The sequence below is a fragment of the Aspergillus fischeri genome, genomic scaffold (assembly GCF_000149645.3).
Source record: "Aspergillus fischeri NRRL 181 1099437636264 genomic scaffold, whole genome shotgun sequence".
Lineage (NCBI taxonomy): Eukaryota > Fungi > Ascomycota > Eurotiomycetes > Eurotiales > Aspergillaceae > Aspergillus > Aspergillus fischeri.
Window position 1 is genome coordinate 334,965 of NW_001509762.1, and position 23,721 is coordinate 358,685.

The 23,721-nt window shown below is 49.8% G+C and overlaps 11 protein-coding genes and 1 non-coding gene across 12 annotated transcripts, besides 1 other annotated feature; 5 read left to right on the top strand and 7 right to left on the bottom strand.

Moving 5' to 3' along the window:
* Nucleotides 1-717: 717 nt before the first annotated feature.
* NFIA_073390 (bifunctional C97 family peptidase/thioredoxin family protein) lies at nt 718-2,632 on the bottom strand (the record flags this gene model as incomplete). The annotated part of the gene is made up of 3 exons (XM_001259320.1): nt 718-2,157; nt 2,255-2,476; nt 2,597-2,632. The coding sequence occupies 3 exons, from the start codon at nt 2,630-2,632 to the stop codon at nt 718-720; spliced, it is 1,698 nt and encodes a 565-aa protein (XP_001259321.1).
* A 492-nt stretch (nt 2,633-3,124) lies between these two features.
* Nucleotides 3,125-3,827, top strand: NFIA_073400 (EF-hand superfamily Ca2+-modulated protein; the record flags this gene model as incomplete). Its single annotated transcript, XM_001259321.1, has 3 exons — nt 3,125-3,127; nt 3,192-3,394; nt 3,461-3,827. 3 exons carry the CDS (start codon nt 3,125-3,127, stop codon nt 3,825-3,827), a joined length of 573 nt encoding a protein of 190 aa, XP_001259322.1.
* A 282-nt stretch (nt 3,828-4,109) lies between these two features.
* NFIA_073410 lies at nt 4,110-4,181 on the top strand. The gene has a single exon. It is a non-coding gene; the product is annotated as a tRNA-Glu (tRNA).
* A 249-nt stretch (nt 4,182-4,430) lies between these two features.
* Nucleotides 4,431-6,176, bottom strand: NFIA_073420 (ubiquitin-specific protease UBP1; the record flags this gene model as incomplete). Its single annotated transcript, XM_001259322.1, has 1 exon — nt 4,431-6,176. One exon carries the CDS (start codon nt 6,174-6,176, stop codon nt 4,431-4,433), a length of 1,746 nt encoding a protein of 581 aa, XP_001259323.1.
* Nucleotides 6,177-6,739: 563 nt separating this feature from the next.
* Nucleotides 6,740-7,380, top strand: NFIA_073430 (Alb1 domain-containing protein; the record flags this gene model as incomplete). The annotated part of the gene is made up of 3 exons (XM_001259323.1): nt 6,740-6,755; nt 6,823-7,112; nt 7,171-7,380. The coding sequence occupies 3 exons, from the start codon at nt 6,740-6,742 to the stop codon at nt 7,378-7,380; spliced, it is 516 nt and encodes a 171-aa protein (XP_001259324.1).
* Nucleotides 7,381-7,719: 339 nt separating this feature from the next.
* Nucleotides 7,720-7,790: a microsatellite.
* vp16 (tethering complex subunit VPS16) lies at nt 7,785-10,330 on the bottom strand (the record flags this gene model as incomplete). Its single annotated transcript, XM_001259324.1, has 6 exons — nt 7,785-9,079; nt 9,135-9,229; nt 9,280-9,773; nt 9,827-9,955; nt 10,027-10,133; nt 10,186-10,330. The coding sequence occupies 6 exons, from the start codon at nt 10,328-10,330 to the stop codon at nt 7,785-7,787; spliced, it is 2,265 nt and encodes a 754-aa protein (XP_001259325.1).
* A 272-nt stretch (nt 10,331-10,602) lies between these two features.
* On the top strand, nt 10,603-11,792 carry NFIA_073450 (uncharacterized protein; the record flags this gene model as incomplete). Its single annotated transcript, XM_001259325.1, has 3 exons — nt 10,603-10,749; nt 11,005-11,325; nt 11,598-11,792. The coding sequence occupies 3 exons, from the start codon at nt 10,603-10,605 to the stop codon at nt 11,790-11,792; spliced, it is 663 nt and encodes a 220-aa protein (XP_001259326.1).
* A 256-nt stretch (nt 11,793-12,048) lies between these two features.
* On the bottom strand, nt 12,049-13,752 carry NFIA_073460 (FAD-binding dehydrogenase; the record flags this gene model as incomplete). Its single annotated transcript, XM_001259326.1, has 1 exon — nt 12,049-13,752. One exon carries the CDS (start codon nt 13,750-13,752, stop codon nt 12,049-12,051), a length of 1,704 nt encoding a protein of 567 aa, XP_001259327.1.
* Nucleotides 13,753-14,423: 671 nt separating this feature from the next.
* On the bottom strand, nt 14,424-15,791 carry NFIA_073470 (bestrophin family protein; the record flags this gene model as incomplete). The annotated part of the gene is made up of 4 exons (XM_001259327.1): nt 14,424-14,790; nt 14,848-15,389; nt 15,448-15,589; nt 15,649-15,791. 4 exons carry the CDS (start codon nt 15,789-15,791, stop codon nt 14,424-14,426), a joined length of 1,194 nt encoding a protein of 397 aa, XP_001259328.1.
* Nucleotides 15,792-16,878: 1,087 nt separating this feature from the next.
* On the bottom strand, nt 16,879-18,767 carry NFIA_073480 (FHA domain protein; the record flags this gene model as incomplete). Its single annotated transcript, XM_001259328.1, has 3 exons — nt 16,879-17,508; nt 17,571-17,667; nt 17,734-18,767. The coding sequence occupies 3 exons, from the start codon at nt 18,765-18,767 to the stop codon at nt 16,879-16,881; spliced, it is 1,761 nt and encodes a 586-aa protein (XP_001259329.1).
* Nucleotides 18,768-20,704: 1,937 nt separating this feature from the next.
* On the bottom strand, nt 20,705-21,416 carry NFIA_073490 (uncharacterized protein; the record flags this gene model as incomplete). Its single annotated transcript, XM_001259329.1, has 2 exons — nt 20,705-21,103; nt 21,156-21,416. 2 exons carry the CDS (start codon nt 21,414-21,416, stop codon nt 20,705-20,707), a joined length of 660 nt encoding a protein of 219 aa, XP_001259330.1.
* A 578-nt stretch (nt 21,417-21,994) lies between these two features.
* NFIA_073500 (uncharacterized protein) lies at nt 21,995-22,447 on the top strand (the record flags this gene model as incomplete). The annotated part of the gene is made up of 2 exons (XM_001259330.1): nt 21,995-22,177; nt 22,412-22,447. 2 exons carry the CDS (start codon nt 21,995-21,997, stop codon nt 22,445-22,447), a joined length of 219 nt encoding a protein of 72 aa, XP_001259331.1.
* Nucleotides 22,448-23,721: the final 1,274 nt, after the last annotated feature.

Consider the following 23,721-nt stretch of genomic DNA (forward strand, 5'->3'; position numbering starts at 1 on the left):
TATCGTCGTGGCGCTCGCTCCTCTGCAATACTGACAGGGGGTTCTTGCGCCACGGATCAGCCTATCAATCTTCACGATCTCACCGCCATTGTGCCAGGCGCCTTCGATCAAGTCATTATACCTAATCACAATGACTCACCGGAGATGATGCTGTCGCAGTTGCTGTCCAGGCCTGATGGCCATCTCGAATCTTCCCGGCCCGGTCTTATCTGCCTCCTTTTACATCACATTTTCTTTTCTCGTTATTCTGATGCGTTGTCGCGATGGCGTTGGTGGGCATAGCCGGCGCTCTGTCCTCTCGATATTTCGGGCTTATTCTTTTCTTTGTTTCTTCATCATCAGCGAGCATGAGACCATCTGTCCTACCTTGTTTTTAGCGTTTGATATCCTGTGTTTAGATACCCAGTCTTGTACCTTGGTCACATCCTGTTCTGGCGCCTCATACCCCGAGTCTGTTACATCACAGCTCTTGCGTTGCTTTTGTGTTCTGGTCGGATTTTGAAGCATATCTGCTAGCATAGCCTGCACCGCATAAGGTGGCATAGCATTGCAAATACTATTAATTCGGATGCATATGTTTAATCTTCTCCATGCAAGTAGTTAGAATAATGTAGTCTAGATAAATACAATCCAGTGTAATATTCAAATACCCAGTCCTCTAATGATTACTGTATTATCATATACTAAGATGCAATCAGAAAAAATCTATGGAGTACTCTACAGTCCCTTCCCAAGCAACTCCCCACCAACCTCCCTGATCAACCCCTCCTTCGCAAAAACCTGCATCTCCCCCTTGGCCTTCACCGTCTCCGCAATCCCCATCGCCCGACAGAGATCAACAACCGCCCCATCCGCTGGCGCCTCGTAGACCAGTAACCCCAGCGCAAACAAGAGCCCATGCAGCGCCTCCGCGCTCTCCGCTTCCTGGACGATCGCTTCAACCAGCGACGCGGTGACCTCGACCTGTTCCTCCTCGGTGAGTTTATCGGGGTGGCCGGCGAAGCGCGCGTTGTGGTTCGCGGCGGAGAGGTTGTAGGCAAGGGAGGCGGCGACGGTGCGGAGGTTTGGATGCGGGTCTAGGAGGGAGGATGTTGCGAGGGTTAGGACTGTGGTGTGGAGGTTATTGTTGTTGGCGGTGTTTGTGGTGAGATGGTCGAGGTAGAGTGGGGAGCTGAAGAGGTTGCAGATGAGCTGGAGCATGACGATGCGGAGGTTGTAGGGGCAGGAGGAGAGGTTCGTGGATGGGGAGAGGAGGGTGAGGAGGGTGGTGTGGTTGGGTTCTTCGGCGAAGAAGCTTGATACCCTCGTGTCGAGGAAGAGGAGGCGGGCGAGGTCGACGAGCGCGAAGTGGTTCTCTGGAGGGAGGGCGTGGAAGGTGGATTGGAGGTAGGAGGCGAAGGTTGGGAGGGCGTCGGGGAGGGCGACGTCTGCTGCTGGGCTAATGGGTGTGGTTGATGATGAGCGGGCGGTGATGAAGGCGATCATGGACTTGAGACGCGGGTCCTCATGGTGCGGCTGGAGTTTCTGGAGTAGTTTGTCTAGTGGAGGGACCTTCTTGTACATAACGAAGTTGGATAGATGACGCTGAAAGCTGGGGAGATGGAGTTGGCGATGGCGATGGGTCGGATGGGCCATCTCGATGAGTAGACGCACGTTGCCGCGCAGCTTGGCCGGGTCTGCACCGCTCCATTCGTCGAGTTTCTTGCCCTTGAGGAACGTCATGAAGGTCGGCGTCGCTCGTACCCCGTACTTCATGCTGACGTCGTAGGCGGCGCTGATGTCGACCTTGATGAGGACGGCTTTGTCACCTGCCTCCTCCGCCAGTTCATCGTAGGTAGGATACACAATCTTGCACGGTGGACATGTCGCTGAGGTGAAGAAGATGACTGCACACGATTTGACCGCTGATTCGAGTTGTTCCTCGAGCTGGCTGACGTTGCTGACCTGTCGTACAGTGCCAGGGCGCGCTGGCGCTGCAGCTGTGACTGGTGCCCTGGGAAGCGGCTGAGGAGCCGGCGCTGCAGCCTGCGTCACACCGCGCAGTGCCTGTTCAATCTGCGGCTTCATCATCTGCCCAAAGGGGGTGCTCAAGAAAGTCTGAGGCAAGTTTTGAATGTGTTCTGGGATGCTCTTTCCGACCAGGAACATTGCAAGATCCTGTGTGAAATTGTTGCAATTGTGCAGAAAGAGGTCATACGACTGCCGGTGATGCTTTAGCTTATGCCTAATGCGAGGGTGAGTAAGAGTGCCATACCTCTGGCGTATAAATCGACGCAAGCGACTGGATATACTCTTCGACCACGTCGATGGGCAGCTCGGTTTTCCCGAGAAGCAGCTTCTCCATTGGCTGTCCGTGATGTGTACTGCCAGGGACAGATGTTTGTATCCCCTGGCCAAAGTAGTACTCGACGCCATTGAGTACAATAGACGTGTGATATATGGCATCAATATAGGTTCCAGTCAATGCCAACGAATACTGTAATATGTTAGGACAACCACTACTGGGTATGGAATGTGCGGTAAAGCCATACCATCCTTGCGAGACCCTATAGATAACGTTAGTATACGCAAAATAGTACTTTACAGATAATCATACCTTGGAGAGGTCATAGACATAGAGCTCTACATCCATCTTGACGTGGATGAGGCAGGAACGAGTCCAGTCGAATCAAATGAAGTTCTTACTTGACAACAACGGCCTGTACCCCAAGCAAATGTCAATGAAAAGAAACTATCTCAGATTTGTCAAAAGAATTGATGTGATCGACCGGCTGCATCTGTTACAAAAGTTGTAGGAAATACAGGCATCAATTGGATCACGTCAGCCGATCTCCGTCACGAGGGTTCCGTCATGTTCGATCAGATACTATCATATTGGCATGTGTCTAGAATGCTATCTTATCATGCAAAAAACCTTTGATTATCCAACGCAAAACCGCAATTGCTGGAAAGGAACCCATGAATTCTGAAGACAGCCCCTGGTAGAAACCCAACTCTGTAGATCTTATCGCGAAGCTATCGCCCATGGACCACTCGGAGAGCATTGCTTCTCCGCACCCGCATCTCTTCCTTTGACAACATCTCCAAGTCAACAGCGCCATACTCTGCATTTCAACCCTGCGACATGGTAAGTGCACACTTTCCTTCTGTCTTTTTTTTATCGTCACCGCCACTAATCCATCTTCCTTCAGCCCCCCAAGAAGCGCAGCGCCCCCGCCACCTCATCAGCCCCGAAGAAGGCACGCCAATCCAAACTTGCCAAAGAAAACGACATCAGCGCCGAAGAAGAAAGCGAGATCAAAGAAGTCTTCCATCTCTTCTCAACCGCAGCCGAAGAATTCCCCAATGAGAAAGAAGGTGTTATCGCCCGCGAGGACGTGCGCAAAGCGCTCGTGTAGGTCCTCCCCATTCAATCATCTACAAACTCAGCGTGGAACGCGGTATTGACGCAGCACAAAAGAGCGCTAGGTCTGCCTCCCTCTGACTCGAGCGAGCTCCACTCGATCCTCTCCGCGGTCGATCCAACGAATACCGGCTTTGTCCCGTATGCGCCGTTTGTGTCAGTCGCGGCGGCGAAATTGAGGTCGCGGTCTGATGAGGCGATGTCCGCAGAGGTGGATGCGGCGTTCCAGCTTTTCACGAAAGGGACAGATGGGCCGATTACGCTGGGGCATCTGAGGCGCATTGCGCGCGAGTTAAAAGAGGATAACCTTGGTGATGAGTTGCTCAAGGATATGATTCTTCAGGCGAATGGTGGCGCCGGGGTGAATGCTGGTGTTACACTGGAGCAGTTTCATGATGTTATGACTCGTGCTGGGGTCTTTTGATTGCATTTTGTTCGATTATCTTTTTTCGGTGGGTTCAAGGAGTTCGAGCTGGTTTACTGCTTTAGCGGGTGCCTAGGTTGGGGTTGGGGTTCTCATAGTTATATCTTGTCGCATCTTGTGCACATACTGAGCTATGTTTCATCTGATCTCTTCAGCTTTCATCAGACTACATATCAAACTGTACCAGTTCGAAGATGTCGGGATACAAGTGTATTCCTCGTCAGAGAGTCTCAATATCGGATTGCGACATATAATATAATTTGTCAAATGTTTCCATCACAATCCGATGTGGTGTAATGGCTAACATCGCTGTCTCTCACACAGCAGCTCGGGGTTCGATTCCCCGCATCGGAATAACTTTTTGCACATGGTTATTATCCTGGACCACGAAGCTCCAGAGCTCTTTTTTTATCGATGAGATAGGTATGAATGGTATTACCTGATCTTTTGTTTTGATAGTCTCTTGAATTATACTAGAACACGTTCACTTTCAAAGCAAAGCTCGGAAGAAGAACGATCATCCATGAACGCCTAAAACATGCACAGTTGGGGTATCATTATAAACAGTATACACAATTCGGAAGGTGTTGATTTAGGCCGTAGTTAAGGCGTGACCTCAAGAGAAGATTTGCCCAGTAAGCTTGCATGATCATCAGTCAGAAGCTGAAGCTTGTCAAGGGGCACATCGAATCTGTCTGCAGCGGATACGCTTGTCGCCGGGGACGTATCAGGAGAACCGTCGATGATCGTAGACGTCGTAGACATATCGTTTGAAGTTCCTAAATCGCAGACGGACTCGAGCTTCTCGTCCTCCACTGCGTGTGTTCCCTGAGTCGGAGTATATTCTGAGCGTTGCCGATCAACGGCTTCATAAAACAGCATGAAAGCACCACCCTGAGACATCACGCTTGCCTCACTGACCATTTGTACATCGTCGTCACTCAATCGAAACCACCGTTCAGCTTTGTCCTTTTCGCCATCCGCCTCCAGCACGGTGTCTGGGACGTGGGCCGGGAAGAGGTCTGATGGGTATTTTCTGTAGCAGATATAATGTCCATTTTCATGGCGGCCGTAGTGCGTAACCACGGCCCGCAACTCGAAAAAGCGGCCGGAGACATCGGAAGCTGACCCAGCTTCAGGTAGCATAGACTCCCTAGGGTCGGTGCCCCATCTTTCAATGTCCATCTGACCCCAACTGGAGGACTTTGTCCCCAGACACCATTCATTCAAGTCAAGGACATTGGGGAATCTGACGGCAGCATAATTCTTCCTGAGCATCCCTGTATTCTCGTCGAACATGCTTCGGTTGATATGTATCACAAGGCATTTCGGCGTCCTCGCGATTACCGCCTGTCTTGATTTGGTCGACGTGACGCGGTTCTTGGACGGAATACGGCACTTCTTCGACAAGGTCTTCTCCGCAAAATCATCCTCTTCTAGTGCTTCCTCAACAGCCCGCAATCGCTCTTCAGCGGAGGTCCTGAGTGCTCCTGAGACTTTTGAAGAGTCAGGCGTATCAGGCAGCTTCATGTCTTCTTCGATCTGTTTAAGAAGATTTTCTAGCTGGTCCTTGGCGCGTAGAAGGGTGCACTTTGCACATTCCACACCTTCGATGGGCTCGAGGTGCATGTACTGATCAAGGCATTGTCGTACATCGTATTCGTGTTGCCCTCCAAGTGGCACCGTAAGGCAGTTGAACGGAATGAGGGAAAGACCTTCAGTCCAGCCGCATTTCATGCAACCTACTCTTTGCGCAAGAAGGCCCTCCAGAGGGTTGCGAGTCAGATGCCGTTCAGCTGCACGAGGAGATGAACCGTCTGCGCCATCCACATCCGTATGTGGTTCTGCCCCGATGATGTTCTCGACAGGCCCTGCCATTTTCAACCCCAAATTCCTCGTCCGGCGTTTCGTAGCCTGCTGCACCTCGTGATCGACCTGACCGACAACCTTCGAAAAGTATTCCTGCGCATCCTGCTGTTGCCAACTGCTCATCGATTTGAGCTCCGCCGGAATCCACAGCCGCTGATCATGATTATCAGCATTGTTTAACCGCTCGATGACGCCTCTGAGAGCCTGATGAGTCGAAAAGGATCCTTTATCCCCCAATGTCCGGATGTTGCGCTCCAAGAACTCTGCAAGAGAGTGTAGAGATGCTAGACCCTGAATGATGCTATTCTGATAGCATGAATTGTCCCAGTTTCCGAGCCCCGGGGGCAGATGGTCCTTGGCGCCGAGTAACGCTGTACCGAATCCTGAAAAGGTCGTAGAAGAAGGAAGGAAGGAGGAGAGGGAGGAGTTATTGAGCCCAAGGATACGTTGCATTGCTTCGCTCTTCGCTTGAAAGTTCATAGAAAGAAGGCCCTTGTCAGTTGAATCTAGGTTCGATGTCTTCGAATCCAGGGCAACAACTATTCGAGACGGTGTCAAATAGACTATGAGGTTCCACAAAGCTCGTGGTATCGAAATCGGCGCAACTCCGAAGTAATTTAAGACAAAATAAGCCAAAAGGCCAGCTGCAACTCCGTAGGTCAGAGTGTTATTATTACTCTGCAACCGCTGCAGAAACGTCTCATGCTGGCTATTTTGAGGGTTATGGAAAGGACTCTGAGTGAGGATGTCGAATCCCCCTCTTCGAGCATTCATGGCTAACCAGAAGAAAAGAACGACGACAGCATAGAGGCTTTTGGAGGATCAAATGAGAAGGGAAGGTTAAAGAAGATGTGTTGCATCTGTATGGGACAAGGATCGTCTTACGCCTCGCGTCAGCCTCTGTAAAAGAAGCCGCGGGCTGCGGTTGCGGTCTCTGTTGGTCACCGGAATTTTTCTTCTATCGATAAGCGGTTTCTCCACCCACATCAACAACTTCGTCCTGACTATTTTTTCATTTCTCATTTCGATTATCACAAACACAAATGGCCAAAGCGAGACGTAAGTTTTCTACGCAGGAACCATGAGCGAAAGTACGATTTGATGCTAACGTCACTGTGAATTATAGCCAAGTCATTACATTCTCGCGCTGCTCGGCGGGCGGCTTCCCCAAGTCTCGACGTCGACAAGTCGTTGACTTCACTGCCACGAGCCGAAAACACTGTCATACAGCGAGAATCTGTTCTGAACGAACGCGCGAATGCTGGGGTGTCGAAAAAATCAAAGGCCAAGGCCAAAACAAGAGCACAGCGCCTGAGACAACAAAAGGGCATTGAAAGAGCTGAAATTGTGTACTCTCAGCTGGAAAAGAAGGTGGCTAAGAGTGTCTCCCGGGCTAAAAATGTCAAAGCACGCAGGGTATGAACGTTCCTTCTCTATGTCTGTGAGAATGCTAACGTTGACATGTGTCGTTCAGTCTGATTGGGAATCTTTGAATCGCAATGTATCTGGGTCCATGTTCGAAGCTCTTCAAGAGCGGGATGACGATACCCATCTCGATGATGCTATGGTCGATGTTGCTGGCGCGCCGGCAACCAAAAAGCGGACATCAAAGCCGGCGGAGGTCACGCAGAACCCTGTGGCAGATGAGCATGCCGACATCGACGTTGACGATGACATTACTTGAGGGATTCGATGGAATAAGGCAATGGATATCTCGAGTCAGCTATCTCCTTGGTCTGAGCTGATTGATCATTCGCTCAATTTCAGCGACGGCTGGTCCCGAAGCTTTCGCCCGGAGAAGTTCAAGAGTATTGACGTCTTTTGCTCTGTGGGCTTCCTCTGCGGCTTTTACGATCATTCCACATTTCACCCACATCTCGATCCTCTCCTCGACGGGCAGATTGGTGCATTTCGGAATAAATAGCGAAGCTAGCTTGGTGTTGCCAGCACCTAGGATTTCATTATAGAAAGGCTATCACGCTGTGTGTGAGCATGCGTTTATATGGACGGGGGTAGTGTTTAGTGAAATATCAGGATGCGGGCAGTGTTCAATGAGATATCGGGATGTGAGTAGTGTTTAATGAAATATCAGGATATGGGTAGTGTTTTACTCACCTCCCACCCAATCGGGGATTTCTTCTTGGCCATCTCTTCCAATTCACCCCAGTCTCTCTTAGCGACCAGGGCTCTTAATCGCAGCCACCAATAAGTCTTGTCCGGCATCCTGAACTCGCTCTGGATCTTATGCGCTCGTTTTCCGTAGCCCGATTTGATCAGTCTGTAGATAGTGTCATTTAAGCTGAGGCTGACAAACTCTGCGCGATCTGCAATGTCTTTGTCCAAAGCCTCTTGGACCTTCAGTAACTGTGACGCTTCAGAGAGCAGTTTCTGCTGTAGAACAGCAGTTGCATCCTTAGAATCTGATAAGAGCTTCGATGCGAGAAGGAGTTTCTCAGTTTTATGCGGTAAGTCTGTCGCATTCAGTGCCTCCGACAGGAGGACATTTGAACCATCGATAGGTCGGTCATCCTGGTAGAATAGGTCTTTCAGCAACTCTGTGTCTTCCCCGCGAGCATTCGCTTCGACCAATGCCGAGGCAATGGGCCGGGTGTTGATCATCCTAAAGAAGCTGGCGAGAGGGAGTTTGCTCTTCAAGTGCAAGAGTACATAGATGATAAGATCGTCATCTCCACTCTCAATCGCCTTGTCCAGGGCGACTTCGTCTTCTTCCATCTTCAGCAGCAGCGGAACTTGCTTACCACCCCGGGGTTCGTGATTCAGAAGCTGTGTGGCCAGGTGAGCGCGTCCTTCGTCGTATGCAGCTTGAGCAATCTGCTCGAAAGATATTCCGGGCTTGCCTTCTAATTTCTGCACAATGAGTTTGCAAACGGCTTCGTCGTCGACGGTGGACACCTTGACCTTCTGGCTGGCCCAGTGAACATAGATTCTGTCCGCTGGAATCTGAAGATATTCGGATATTCGGATGGAAAGCAGATATTCATGGCGGTTTACCAGACGCTCGATGAGCTTCTCCGGTGTGAGTCGCAGATATTGCTCATAAGAAATAGGCAGCCCTATTTGGTAGTCCCTCACTGCTTTCAGCACTCGAAGTTTCTCCGTCATTTCGACGAACTCATCGCTGTTGTACAGATCCAAGACAGACTTCCCATATGAAGCAGCTTTCAGCAGTCTCTTCTGCCAGTAGACATCAAATTCATGACCCGCAGCCTTGACACAGGTATCTACCGCTTCTGGTAAACTGGAGCGAATGCGTTGTATGTTTTCATCAGCCTTGGGCGACTTTTTCTCCAAGAGATCTACCGAATCCAGAAGGACCGAAGCTGGGCTAGTGGAACCAAGCCTGAAGATGGCTTCAGTGACATCTGTTCCGAGCCTAGTTGTTAGCCGTCGCTATGTCGCAATTTGTGCTCCCCTTACCTGTAACTTTGTGTAAGAACTCGCAGTTATCGTTCGTAATCAATCGGACCCCATCACATTCGGGTATCACATGCACAGTGCCATCGTAGTAATACCTTCACATGGTAAGTTTGTGCAGACAGTGAGATCAAAGAAGATGACTTACTTAGCAGCAGCACCATTGGGACCAATAAGATGTATCTCGTCCTCCCATGCAATGACAACAGCGTCATCACCACACCAGTCGACGGTACGAGGAGTCACTCGAGATTGCGGGTCATATTCGGTGTGTTTACTCTGAAAATCACTGCTCACTACCCAGACCTGACCCTCGGCGGTGTAAAGGGCCACGAATCGACCGGTAGGTGACACGCTTGCATGTTTAAAAGGTCCATTTTGAAGCACTTTGTCTTCTGCTTCTGAGGAATCAATCAAAAATATAGTCTTGTCGACTGCCAGTAGCACCTCTACTGAACGAGAAAGAGTATATGGTGGCGGAATCAACGACCAAGAAGAGACTTCACCTTCTGGACACGGCGCTAGCAGCTTGGGTCGCGGCTCATCATAGTTTGAAACAGCAATCAGTTGATTATTCGAGAGCAGAGCGACAAAGCCATTATTCCAGAACTTGCATGCTCTTACGCCGTATTCTTCAGCTCCCTGGCAGAAAAGGTTAGCATTCATGGCTCTGCTATATATTTATACTGACTCACGTTTCCTAGAGAAAAAGACGTAAAGTCACCATACAAGCCGAAATATCTGCGGACTGTTCCATCTTCTGTGATTACTAGCAACTCTTCTTTTTCGGACCAGCCGAGCCCTCGAATCGTCCCATGTTCCCACTACAGGATTAGCATGAGCACATCGACATTGCAAGCTTTAGCTTTGCCTGGTTGCATGGCAGGAAACTTACATTGATGCGATTTATATGCTTCCCAGAGCACGAATAGATGTCAATGCTTGATCTAGCTGTATGAGCATCGCGAAACATGTACGGCTTGCTCTCGTCCCGATGAAGGGCTATCCATCTCATCAGTCATTGAGACAGATTGAAATGACACTTGTAACGTACCAATAGCTCCTCCATATGGCGCGCCGGCGACAATGTAGTTGTCCAAGTCCACATCCTCGTTAAAGATAGCGTCATACAAGGAGACTTTCCTGTAAAAGCTGTCCCCAAGTCGCTCCCAATTCGCAAGCGGATTTGATGGCGCCATTAATTGTGTTTACTTGTATTCATTGATGAGAGATACAAAATGCAGAGACACGTATTGGTCCAATGCAGTAGTGTGCATGGACTGATTGACCGCGGTCTGTTGCCTTCCTTATCCGAAGGTCGACATTTGGTCCTACTCCCGCGCTAACCCTGATCGGGTCAATTATACCTTAGGCATCATTACGTGCCTTTACACCTTGTTTTCTTTCATCAAACAGTCATCTATTTCGCTTTGGATAGCCGTCAACACCATGGCTCCACAAGTCAACCATTATGGATGATAAAGAAGAGATAAGCAGTCTCGTCTCGGATCTCTCAGATCTCGAAGTTGCGCTTCTACTATCTCTTGCTGTTCATGAACATTGCCTCATTGAGACAACGAACGACTGCATCCATGACGTTGCGAAAGAACTGGCCCTGGTAATTTTGTACACTGATTGCTGGCTCCTTGCTCAACACGCCACTAATACCTTCATAGATATGTTCGAGTGTCTTCGGCCGCACGTGTAAAATTCTGGAATGCTCGTCAGCTACCTCTTTGGAGGATTTCTACTCTGAAGTTCTAGTGTTGGATGTATCCAAGGCGAATGCGCCCTACTCAGGCCCACGTAAAGGGGCTGAATCTGTATGGTGATAGCCATAACTTGACTACACAACCAGGACTAATCATTCCAGCTGTCAACCCATCACATCAACACTGAGTCAAGAGATCGTACGAGGTCTCCTGGTTTCCGCAATGTCTTCGGGGACAAGAAAGTCGTTGACGTCGTTATCGCCAAGAACTTCAATTATGTTGACGGGGTTATACAACTTCATGCTTTGGAGGTAGGATTTCTTGATCATCAGGACGATGCTTTGCTGAACCATCGACAGTTGATGCGCTCCAAACGATTGAACACAAATCATGGCCCGATTGAAGCACCGCCTGGCTTTCTCTTCGTATCCCTTGTAGTCCGTGACTCGGACCAGCTTAGCCCTCGTTTGAATCATCACCTAGTGCGTGCCGTCATTTGTGCAATAGATGTCTGTTATCTACTGACGTCCAATCAGAATGACCACCTCATCCTCTCTCACTTTCATGATCCTACGGACGGCTATGTTCACCTAGAAGAAAATATGGACTGGCTCTCAGATGGGCAGTTGTCAGCCTCGTCTGTAGTCCGTAAATCAGATGCTCAGCTAAAGAATCAGAGCCTAGCAGTTGGCCAAAAAGTATGCTTTCCTTTTAACCTCTGGATTGGCCTCCTGCTAATGATTTGTGCTAAAAGTTACTGGACCTAATACAACAGCTAAGCACCTCCGTCTCAGTGGGCGCAGACATTATACGGTATCAGCAAGATATTGTTGTATTCTTGCGACTAAGCCGCGCTGTTGCTGGGGGCATCACAGCACGGTCAAACATGCAGTTTACGAAACTCTCGAAGTACGTCCAGCTAATCTGTTTCCCTAAAGAATGCACCTAATCACCCCTGGCAGACTACTCGCAATATTACACGGGATTGACTATTTGACTCCCTCGATTGTGGCTTTGGCTGCAAGAAAAGCCTTCCGCCATCGGATTGTCCTCGCACAACCTGAAGATGACAGAAGTTTGCAATACGGGAGTGACATACAGGCCGTGACTAAAGTCCTTGCTCAGGCCAGTCCGGATTCCATACTGGACGGTGTTCTTACACTGGAGCCTCCATTATGAATCGACAAACCACCGAGATTAACGGCTCACGAGGACTGTGTTGCAGGGGCCTTCGCCAGTTTTTCGGCCATGGCAATGCCTGCAGTTCGTCCTGAGAAAATGCAGCCCCCCAGAAATGTGCCTTCAAGGGAATTGTATCCATGCACACCTCCGCCTCCAAAACCTGCAACTTCACCAGCGGCGTACAGGTTCGTGAAGCGAGTCCCGTCCTGACGGAGAACATTCGCGCTCAGGTCTGTCGCTAGTCCACCGAGGGTCTTTCTGGTGAGGAGGTTCATTCTGACGGCAATCAACGGCCCGTGGCTTTGGTCTAAGAGCTTGTGAGGTTTGACGACTCTGCTGAATTTATCAGGCCAGAAGTTGCGCGCATTCTGGATTAGCATCAATTGCGCGTCTTTTGTGTAGCTGTTATCTACCTGTGCGTCACGGAGCTCGATTTCCCGTTTAACTTGGTTCATGTCCAGTGGCGGACCTCCATGTTTCTGTCCGAGGTTGTCCATTCTCTCAAGTAGATTATTCAGAGACGTCTCCACGATGAAATCTTCTCCATTCTTCATGAAGGCCTGTACAGGGCCCGTGCCGTTGGAGCCAAATATCCGCTGGAGTAGAAGGAGGATACTTTTGCCGGTAATGTCCGGGTTCTGTTCTGACCCAGAGAGGGCGAATTCACGGGCGATGATGCTTTTGTTTAAGACAAACCAGGTGTAATCATAGCCAGTCGAGCATATATGCCGTAGAGTAGCAAGTGTATCGCAGCCAGGATACAAAAACGGAGGCAGCCGCTTTCCTGTAGCATCGAGCCAGAGAGACGATGGTCCAGGAATGACTCGAATCCCATGCTTTGGCCAGATTGGGTTCCAGTTGGTCAATCCCTCAGTGTAATGCCACATCCGGTCGCTGTTTATCACACTGGCTCCAGCTTTCTCGGAGATATCGATCATGCGCCCATCAACATGCGCAGGAACCCCCAGCACGAACGATTGCGGCACCTTAGGACCCAGCCGATCCACCGGCCAGTATTTCTTCACCAAATCCAGGTTCCCGCCGATACCACCTGAGGAGACAAGCACCGCAGCGCCCTGAAGCTCAAAGGTACCAACGCTCTTCCGCGAAGAAGCAACGCCTCGCTCCACGTCTGTTGGCTCCAGCACCTGCCCACGAACACCCACCGCAGCACCTGTCTCACCATCAACGATGATTTCATCCACCTGATGCCGGAATCGAAACCCAACCAGCCCTTTCTTCGCCGCTTCTTTCACCGGACCAGCGAACGCCTCGACGATCGCCGGCCCTGTTCCCCATGTGAGATGGAATCGCGGAACAGAGTTGCCATGGCCGCCAGCCTGCCCACTCCCGCGTTCAGCCCAGCCCACACTGACAAACCGCACGCCCAATGCACCAAGGTATGACTCCATATGATCCGTCGCGAAGTTAACAAATGCTTCTGCCCATTTCCTCGGCCAATGGTCCGTTTCGCGGTCGAATGCTGCGCTGCTGAACCAATCCTCCATGGCTAGCTCTCGACTGTCGCGGATGCCGAGTCGGCGCTGGTTACTTGAGTTTACGCAGAAGATTCCTCCCAGGGACCAGAATGCTTGTCCGCCTAGGTTGGCTTCATTTTCCTGGTCGACGATGATGGACCGGATGTTGCGGTTGGAGAGCTCGTAGGCGGCTACCAGGCCGGCTAGGCCGGCGCCTACTATGACAACGGGCTGGTCGTTCGTTGCCATTGTGTTTGGAATGGGTATCTTGGAGTTTAAGATGTCTTTGGAAGTATGAATCTGGTTATTCATGCATATATAATCGCGTGCTGACGTTGCCACTTGCTAGGATCTTGCGCCTACCGAGGTACTTGCGCCAATTAATGTTTCACCAGCCTGTGAAGAACGACGGGCGGAGGTCATCCTAAGAAGAACCATGCAGTTGTCCGTCCGGTCTGACCGCAGCTGCTCTCGTTGGTGGAAATTGGTCGTACTGTCCCCTACCCTACCTCTTCCACCTGGGCGTAAAGTGGTTGTGTCATCCGATCCACTCGGTGAAGTACCCCATGGCCCATCGGTGGGACGTTTCAATATATGTTCCAATCACACGATACAGAATGATTGCAGACGACTGAATTATCCGATCATGCATGTTGTGGATCTCGGAACCAGCCGAGACGGTACCACATCAAATGCTGACCTTGCAAGACAACATGCTGTCTCCAGAGAGAAGCCTAGCTGCTACATGACGGATACAGATATTATCAAACCGCGACTGTGTCTCCTCAGAGACGAGGATCCATCATGTGAGGAATCTCGGCGCGTTCGCATTATAAAATCACGTTTATGAACATACGAAGTGCATACAGCAAAATATGGACAACAAGGGTATTGCAGGAATATGTGGAGGGGCAGCCTAATCACTGCCTTGATACTCTCGGGGCAGCCCTCAAGAACATATCAGGAGGCGCAAAGCTAGCTTTCCTTTCCTCGGTAACGCCATTCCCAACCACGGGCGGATGATTCGCCTGAACGGAAGCCATGAGCTTCCGCCACTCTGAAAGCACAGCACCGATTTCGATCTTGGCGTCTCCGACTATAGCATCCATCTTGATATCGTTGCGGTCATATCCAAAGGGATCTTCGAGTTGACAGCCAATCCCCTCAATGCCGTACAACGTGAAGATCACAAGACTGACTATCGGGACCGCCCACCATCTCATGTCATCGACCATGGCGAATGGGAGCACACATCCAAACAGCGCGAGGACTTGCTTTTGATGGATTCTGCTCGTGCGATCAGCACTATGCAAGCGATTTCAACAGGGGGAAGAGGATACTCACAAATGAGCGACAGGTATAGGAGTCAATTTGATGGTTTCCATCCTCCCATACGCATCTGTCAACGTGTTCAGCTGGGCTTGCATCTGACTCGCTCCGGGAGCATTGAACCACCCCCGTTCCACGCCCCGTTTGATAAACCCATCCACAAAGAAAGTCAACTGGAAAGGTAGACCCAGGCCGTCATGCTCATGACCTTCCAGACCCACGGGAAGGAGACTGGCGTAGTCTGGGTCATACACCGCGGTACCGTTCTCATTAACATCACTCCCCAGAGCCCATGCCGCGCCCCATTCATCCCGAAGGTGGTTCTTGACAGCATAGGGAATTGCCATGAGCACACGGATTGTCCGCTCGACGTCCTGCTGTTCAGCGGCGGTGGGAGGGCCGCTCTCACTGTAGCTGTTTGTGATAATTGTACGGACAAGATTGCGTACACAGGTGACGATTGTGTTCATGCCGTTGCGACCGTCCCAGAATCTATTGTAGGATGTCTGATTGCGGAACACGAGCATCAGACCCACGACGATAGACAGAGACGGAATCTTGAGCTGTTATCAGCAACATTCACACAACGCGACTCGGGAGACTAGAATAACGTACAATGCTATTCGGCAGACCGACTGTATCAAAAACATACTCGTCAAGGTAGACCACGAACGCCGTAAACAGCGCATGCAGGCACACTGGCACCAGAATCGCACCGTGGATAGCACCCTTGATGAACCGGAAAACCAACGGCCATCTAAACAACTTAACATCGGCCACTCACAAATAGAAAGAATGCGATAAAAGAATACGTACCTCCTCGGCTTCCTCCGACTCGACAGTAAATGCGGATGCGTCCCCGTCCGATGATGATGCGCGCGCTCGCGTCGAAAACTGAACGTAGTGCCGTTCTGGCGCTCCAGCGTCGGAGAGGGAGGGTCACTTGTACTGACTCTCATCTCTGTATTGATATCTCCCACGGAAAAATCGTTGACCACGGCAAGGATTGTTTATCAAAACAAACAAGTAAACATGAGGATAATTAGCGGGCAGGAGGGGCGGCCGTTTCAGACAATCTAGCGGTCAACGAAGTTTGAACAGACTCAACACTACGGATACACGAGTCTAAATCTGGCAAGCCCAGAGTTTACTAGTCTGCTATTGCGGCACAATTGAATTATAATTTGTGAGGGGACGAGAACGACCCTTATATAGATGGTTGGGGATTTCACCTCGTCATGGCGAAGTGTGTTTAGAGGAGTGATCGTCAGTACATTCGAGATGGAGGAGGGGCAGCCATTAATCGAGCACAGATAGGGGCGATCTGGACCTAAGAGCCAACTGGCCAGGGCGGGGTATACACTACTGCAGCAGTGTCGGTTCATCTGGGCCAAAAATGACGTCTAACAGGGAGCATGCGTGTCGTTGATAAAAGAGGGAAGGCTACTGATTGCACAGGTAATGACTGAGAGCCTGTCTGCAGTGCGGCCCAGGCAAACTACCTACTAATCCTACCTGAACCTGCATATGTCCATGCTCGACGCTAAGCGAGAGTAGTTGAATGAGTAAAGCCAGGTAATCCAACCTGCAATTAAAAGCACCAAACTTGGACGCGATCGTCAAATATAGTTCTGAAAGCGAGAAAAGGATACCAACGCCTAAGCCGGGGATGGAGGGGATACATGGAATGAAAAGCTTGTCACAATGCGGAAACGCTGGATGTTATGATAAAAATGCAATGCGCTGGATAGACCCAACCATCTCGACCGAAGACCGACGCCAGGATGATGTGGGCAAGTACAAAAATAAAAAAGCAGACGGGGTGCAACGATGGGGTATATGTAGGCGGCTGATGACGTGTCTCAAAAAGGTGAATAAGAGCACGGCAATGGCGAGACAGCAGCATAGGAGATAATCGGCGACAAAAAAAGCTCCAGCAGAGAAAGAAAATGATTTGAATAGAATAAGAAATAGCCCCTCATATGTAGAGGTGCAAATTTGGAAGGTGTCCAGGCTGATCTGTTCAACGTGGACATTCCTCGGCAATCATGGCATGCCAGCTCTGCCATCAAAGGCCAGAGGCCCTGAATCGTTTCTAGGCGTCAGCAGGTTGTCATCGGACGACTCGGAGCGGAAAGGTGTGTCAGAGCGCGCCTGTCTGATCGCGACGGGGTGGGATGGAGGAATGGAGGCATCGGAACCTGTTGTGGGAGCAGAAGTAATGTTGCTCACAGCCGGTTCAGGAGAGGCGGATGCTACGTTCGGAGTTCGCTCTGCCTCTGCTTCGGACGGAGAAGGAGAATCGTCCTGAAGCCGCATGTTCTCGATGTTATCGGCTAGTCCCTCCTCAGCGGGTACGTCACTTGTTTGACGATTGCTTTCCGTGCGCTCTTGCGTAGGAGCTGCTGCCGGATCAGATTCCGCTGAGGGTTCTTGGCTTCCATATGAAGCCTCTGCTGCTGACGTCTGCGCAGGCTCCTGGATATCATCCTTCTCCTTGCTGGTATCCACATCGTTCGCGTCGTTGGAATCGTCCACCTCGGCGCTCAAGTCTGTGTATGCACGACAATTGGGACATTGGAACATCGGGTACTCAGGAGTATGTATAAGACGGCTGATGCACTTGTAATGCCATACATGGGCACAAGCCGCCATGAACAAGCACTGATAAGGTCGCTGCAAATCAAGTCAGCGGTCAGTCGTTTCACGAATATTATTTTCCAACGAATAATACTAACCAGGACCGAGCCGAGGCAGATTGAGCACTCGCGACAACCTGAATAATCTGCGGTTTCCCCTTTGCCAAGGTTCTTGATAAGGCTTGCAGTGTTTTTGCTAAAGAATCTGTCAGCTTCACCCATCCCTGAGCATATTTCTACCGGTCAAGGGGATTTCCCGTACTTGAATTCATTGGGTTGTTGCTGCCAGGAACGGTTGCACTCTATGCGGATCCGCACGCATCGAAAGATCATCTCCTCGCCGCCTCTGAAATCGATACCAAGTTGTACGATGTCGCCATCCTTGATAGTATAGAGCCTCGACACCATATTTGGCTGGCTCAACCTCATGTGATTCAAGAAGGTCCCAGAAGAGCTCCCCACATCCTTGATATGCCACTGCCCATTTATATAGAGGAACTCGCAATGCTTCCGACTCACAACTTTCGACTTGAATCCGACAGGGGCATCCGAAGGTTCGGTAGGATTAGCCACAGGCATACCATCGCGCTCGGAGTATCGGCCGACACGGATTACACTACTTTCCGATGGGAGAGTTCGCGAAATAGGAATGAAGTGCAAGGACGGCCTGGAGCTTTGGCTGGAATCTTGATGGGGAAAGAAGCGGATGGTGGCCTTTCCCTTGGGACCAGGAGACGAGGAATTTTGACTCGCGGTCGAATTTGCAGATTCGGAAGTGTTTGTGGTGGGATTTGCAGAGGCCGATGAGCTCGATGCTCGCGGGTCGTCTTGTGCATTCGAGGCCCCTGACGAAGCTCCTGAACGCGCCATCGCATCGACTGAATTTTCACCGCCGGAGTCGTTCGACGGGGTCGACTGTGACGAGTCTGTTGTGAGGTCACGGGTTTCCAAATCTACGTCAATAGCGCGGTAGCTAGGAAAGAAGACGGAGCTATAACGAGCGAGAGCAGATTGATCGCTTGTTGGGCATGGAGCTGGATGGGAGGTCCCCGCTGAAGGGAGAGACGAAGACTCCGGACTAGTCGACGAGGCAGAAGGCGAAAACCAAGAGACACGACTGCTGAAGGTATGTCGACGAGAAGAGCGCTGGGAATTTGCAGAAGGGGAAGAGGTATGAGGCGAAAAATGATTCTGAGTGTAGGCTCGTAGTTGGCTTAGTCGTCGGCGGGGCCCAGAGCGAGAATCGGCTGGGAAGTTGGCGGTGGAAGTGGAGGCGGAGACGGTTGAAGCAGACATGTAGGGCAGGGAAGCAGGCAGATGGAATAAAACACAGTAGTGCCAGACCAAACAAAATCCTGCTTAGGGAAGCTCTCTCACCCAGTTAATGGAATGGTAGAAAATATTTTCTTAGATGTCAGGAAAAAATATGATGATAGTATGGTATCGCGTCAAGGGTGACAATGTGCAAAGGCATATATAATGGTTCGGTCGGGAAGAGAAGATAGCGGTTATACTAGGCGCATTGCAACTCGGGAACTGTTCGCACAAAAGTGAACTGGAGCGACGATGGTATCGGGTAAGATATTAGGAGATTGAGAGAAATCATCAAAGGGAGGGATGAGAGAAAGAAAAGAGAATTTGGAGCTTTTGCGCCGAAGAAGACGGTGGCCAACCATGCGAGCCGTTCAAGGACCGTCCGATGGTAAGATCTCCAGTGGGGCGAGAATGTAAGTAGACTAAGGAGCAGGAGTGGTAAGTTGGCGGACTACTCAGTACAGCACCTATATGGGTACGTAAGGTAGTCTAGGTCATTAGACTACTTGAACGGCCAAAAGAACAGACTAATAATGCATGAACAGGATGGCAATTACTACAGACTACTGACTTGGTGTGACCTTGTCAACTCATCGGGGAGAATCCGCTCTAGAACTGATTTCATTTCATCTCCTGCTCTTACGACCCCTTTTAAGACTTGAAGATATGTAGGGATAAGGTACTAGCTTGGAGAGGCGATACTTTATTCGAATGGGGCCACTGGTCAACATTCTTCCCCATAGAATCCTCCAATGACGCGGTCATTACAGGCAAACAATGGACAATTGCCCTTACTGCAATTAGTATCTTGAATAATGTCCAATGTTCTCCATAGATAGGCAATTGCTATCGCGCGATTTTGCTCCTCCTCCCCTCCCCTGGTCATGCCATGCGCAAAGATCCCTCTGGGGTTTTAGTGCGGTGTCGGGGACTCTAGCCTGCGGGGCAACCCAAAACATCCTGCAGAGGGCAGACCTCCAGGATTTGCCTCGCAGGTGGTTGGCGGCTGCTTTTATTATTATTGGCTGTGGTTTCTTTGATGGACACATACCCGGCACGTCTCATGTGATGCAGAACGTCTCTAGACAAAACTTTCTCACGTGGGCAATGTGACAAATCATTAACCTTGCATTTGATATCCTGAGTCAAAGTACAAGGCACACGGTGCACGCTGCAACCTGCGCACAGATTCAATTTGCTGGCGCTCATATCGCTGGGAAGCCCTGGGTGTAGGTGTAGGTCTGTGTCTATGCCTGGATTGGTTTCCGGCGACACTTCTTCAAGAACTCCTCTGTTTCATCTGCAAGGTCGTCAAGTCGTCCAGGTACCTAGTCACCAGGAGTCATGCTAGGATCAGGATGAACAAGTAATTCCCCTCATGCAAGCTTGCCTCCGGTACACTCGGTATCACCGTCAAGGTATTCACGGAAAGGCTTGTTCAAACGGCAGAAGGCGCACATTGGCTGGGTCGGAACAACGGCACAATTCATAATGCTGCAAGAGCAGATATTATTACCATTGTCTCCGACGCCTTCTCAATATTGGTATCCCATGATATGCTTTTGTATCGCATATAGATGATTAGGATGGGCACATTATCTAGTCTATCTCTCCGACTCACCGAATCGGGCGCGATATGGAGAAACTGAGAGCTTGGATGACGTCATCCGCCGTTGGGAGTATCTCAGCTGCAGCATTGATGTGTCAAAATGGACCACGGTACCTCTCTAAGCCTCTCTGGGTACAATGGGTTTTCATTCAAGCTGCAGATGTGATGCCGGATCCAAAATTATCATCTTTCCTCAAAGTGTGAATCTTATAAACAGTCCTTACTCTGTGCTTACACATATTGATACAACTAGAGCCAGCATATATATGGGTCATTGCGAGCAAATATCTCTCGATGCGGTTCAAATATGCTATGTCACTGGAAGTCGTTTCAGATGGACTTCCATAAATATTGCTCCAGCTGGCAATGTTGCACTGCTGTCTTTGCCATTGTAGTAGAGCTGCCATGCTTGGTGTTCTTCACTATTGGGCAACTGCACAGCCAGCCACTGATTATCATGTAGTGTCACGTATTCCTGCTCATCTTGTGTAGCATCCCAAGGCCCGCATATCTGATCCTCGCTATCTTCCCGACTCCCATACCGCATTTCAGAGGTCGCTACATCGCAGAATACCCATCGCAGAGTGGGTGGGCACTCAGCTCCGATGCAGACGAATCCTGATGTGTTCCCTCGCCCAAACGCAGGGTGTGGGTAGAAGCCACCCTTGAATAGGACCATCTCTGGGCTTGGATGTCTTGTAATATACAACTGCGCATTGTCAGGTAAGACCCATCACGCAATTCTAGTTGAAACGACATACTTTCCTATTTGGATCCGCATAAACTTTGGCACCCTCAAGCTGGAGTCGATCCTTTATTGAGCCATCCTGGAACTTCGTTACGACTTGCAGATTGGACGGCTGTGTCCGATTATCTGCCTGCCTGCGCTTCTCATCCTCGCGTTTCAGGTTGTGGTCATCTCTTCGATTATGCTTGTCATCCTCCGTAAGCCCCACTAGGCCTGGTATCATGGTTGGGATCATGGTTGACATCATGATAATGTTGACGATTCCAAGAACCATTTTGATGCAATGGAGAACTCCCTTTGATGCTAGCGTCAGAGTTAAATCCAGGCATGAGTGATGGCGTTCGACCTGCGGGATATTTAATAGTATTGGGGTTCGTTGACAACTTTGCCTGAACGACATGGTGGGATTACCGTTTGCGGCAACTACACCCCAATCAACGACCATCGCCTCTTCATGACAACCAGTCGGAATCACGCACTCCACTAATAATATCTTTGATAGGCTTTCCAAACTTTAAGGTCGAAGCTCTGAGGCGAATTGACTCCATGATCTCACCTAGTAGTGGCTCATGGTGTGGGACGAATCACTCTTCCAGAGCCGAAGCTCCGATAAAAGAGCTGCACTTCGCAGATAAAATTCCATCGAGTTGTCTTCGCGCAGTATCCCCTTTTTTGTCCTTCACAGGAGCAATAATTGAATCTTGACGAACCACAAATCTGAGTCCACTCCGTCACAAGAAGTGCTTCTGACTCGAAACATGGGTGCGGAGTAAGTATCATGTTACCTATTCATTCCCTAACGCAACGTTTTCACCTGCCAAATGTACTGTGCTGATTCATGGTCATATTGAAATGTCCAGCGACGAGAAGAAGGACAAACAACTCTCGGAGAATGACGGCTTCACAACGTTCGCCAAAAATGACCCAAGCTCAAAGAATAAGAAGAACCAAGATTCTAACCTGAAGATTACCATTCATCTGGATCTGGTCGCCGAAGTCGATATCAAGATCAAGGCACAGCTATATGGTGATATTGTGATTGGTTTGCTTTGAGTTGCTGGGATGACCACCATAGCTAGTTTAAGTGCGAGTTAAATCCGAACATCTCGACTTGATCGTAATTGTGTGTGCCTTCATCATATCAGAGTGCAAGATATTTGAAAGATTGGCTAGCCAGCTGAAACGCTCCTCTGAGTGGTGAAATTGGGTGGTAATGGTAGAGCAACGCAGTGCACATCAAACCATGTGATTTCAAGCCTTTAGTCTTAGGGTCGGGCTTTGCGCGAGGCTCAGCGCTATGTGTAGAATGGACGTACTTTTGGCGATTTTTGATGCATTGATATGTTGATTCTGGCCGTTTCTCAAAATGGTATTCCCCCACCATCCACTGACTCGGAAACACCCTGGTCATGTTGATCATCCGTCACTTGTCTGGTGATCAACCGCGTCATTTGTTAGTCGCCATTTCGGGTTTCTCAAGATGTTTAGAAATTGATGGAAGAAAAGAGTTAGGACTAGTCATCCGATATTCGTTTCAATGGGTTTGATTTCACTAATGTACTGTGTAGTTAGACGTGGAGGAAGGGTGGAGCGGAAACAATGTTCCAATCAACTAACAAGGGGACCGTCATGTTATACGCTTGTCAACAGAGGAGAATGATTGCACATCATTGCGCCCCAAAGGACAGTCAGCAAGGCAAGACATAGTTAGATGGGGACCAGGCCTGTTGGTAGGATCATGCCGCCTTTAGTTCCCGGGGATCGACCAAATGCTTGCTTGCCGTTGGTAGTGTGATAACAGTCTACTCCCATATGTGGGCTCCATTCTGCTGCGGAATTATCTCATTGACTTGACAATGAAGATGTGTTTGGGTTCCGCAGATAGTAGCCCTCGAAGCGAGCTTGCGAAGTTGTCACTGGTGGCCTTGTCCGGGGGAGTAGAAGAGAATCGTGTGGTTCATGACGGATAAAAAGCATGGCTGGGGCGGATGCGAGATAGATAAACAAAGGCGAGAAGAAGTTGACGATGACGAATTACCTCTCTGCATTTTCGGTTGCTCGAAATTGAATTCTAGCAAGAAGCTTTTTAGATAGCGAAGATTAATTGTAATCGTATAAACGGTGCTCAACATATGTATCTACCTGCTACTTACAACACCAGTGAAACCTAGTAAAAGCATGGTTGGACTCACTTGGAGCTTCCTTCTCCAGTGACAGCCGCCGCTGACGAGACTAAGGTAACCCAGCTAAACTAGACGGAGCAGCAGACCTGCTAAACCTAAACCAACCTGCCGTCTGCCATCTCCTACCCTTCTCCCCCTCCCTCTCGTCTCATAATTCAGCATTCCAAAGATCGGACACAGACCTTGGAAGAATCAAGAGAATAATTACCTCATTAACTAGAAACCAAGAGGGTTTATCTCACATTGTCTTCCAGTCCTATCACGCGACGACGTGCCCTACCCTCCCGCTCCTACCTCAGCAGCTAGCTCCAGGTGCTATATGCAGAGCCTCCCGTCCTTTCTGTCATCGCCAATCGACTTCCATTCGCATCCTGCATCTCCTTGCTGGACCAGTCG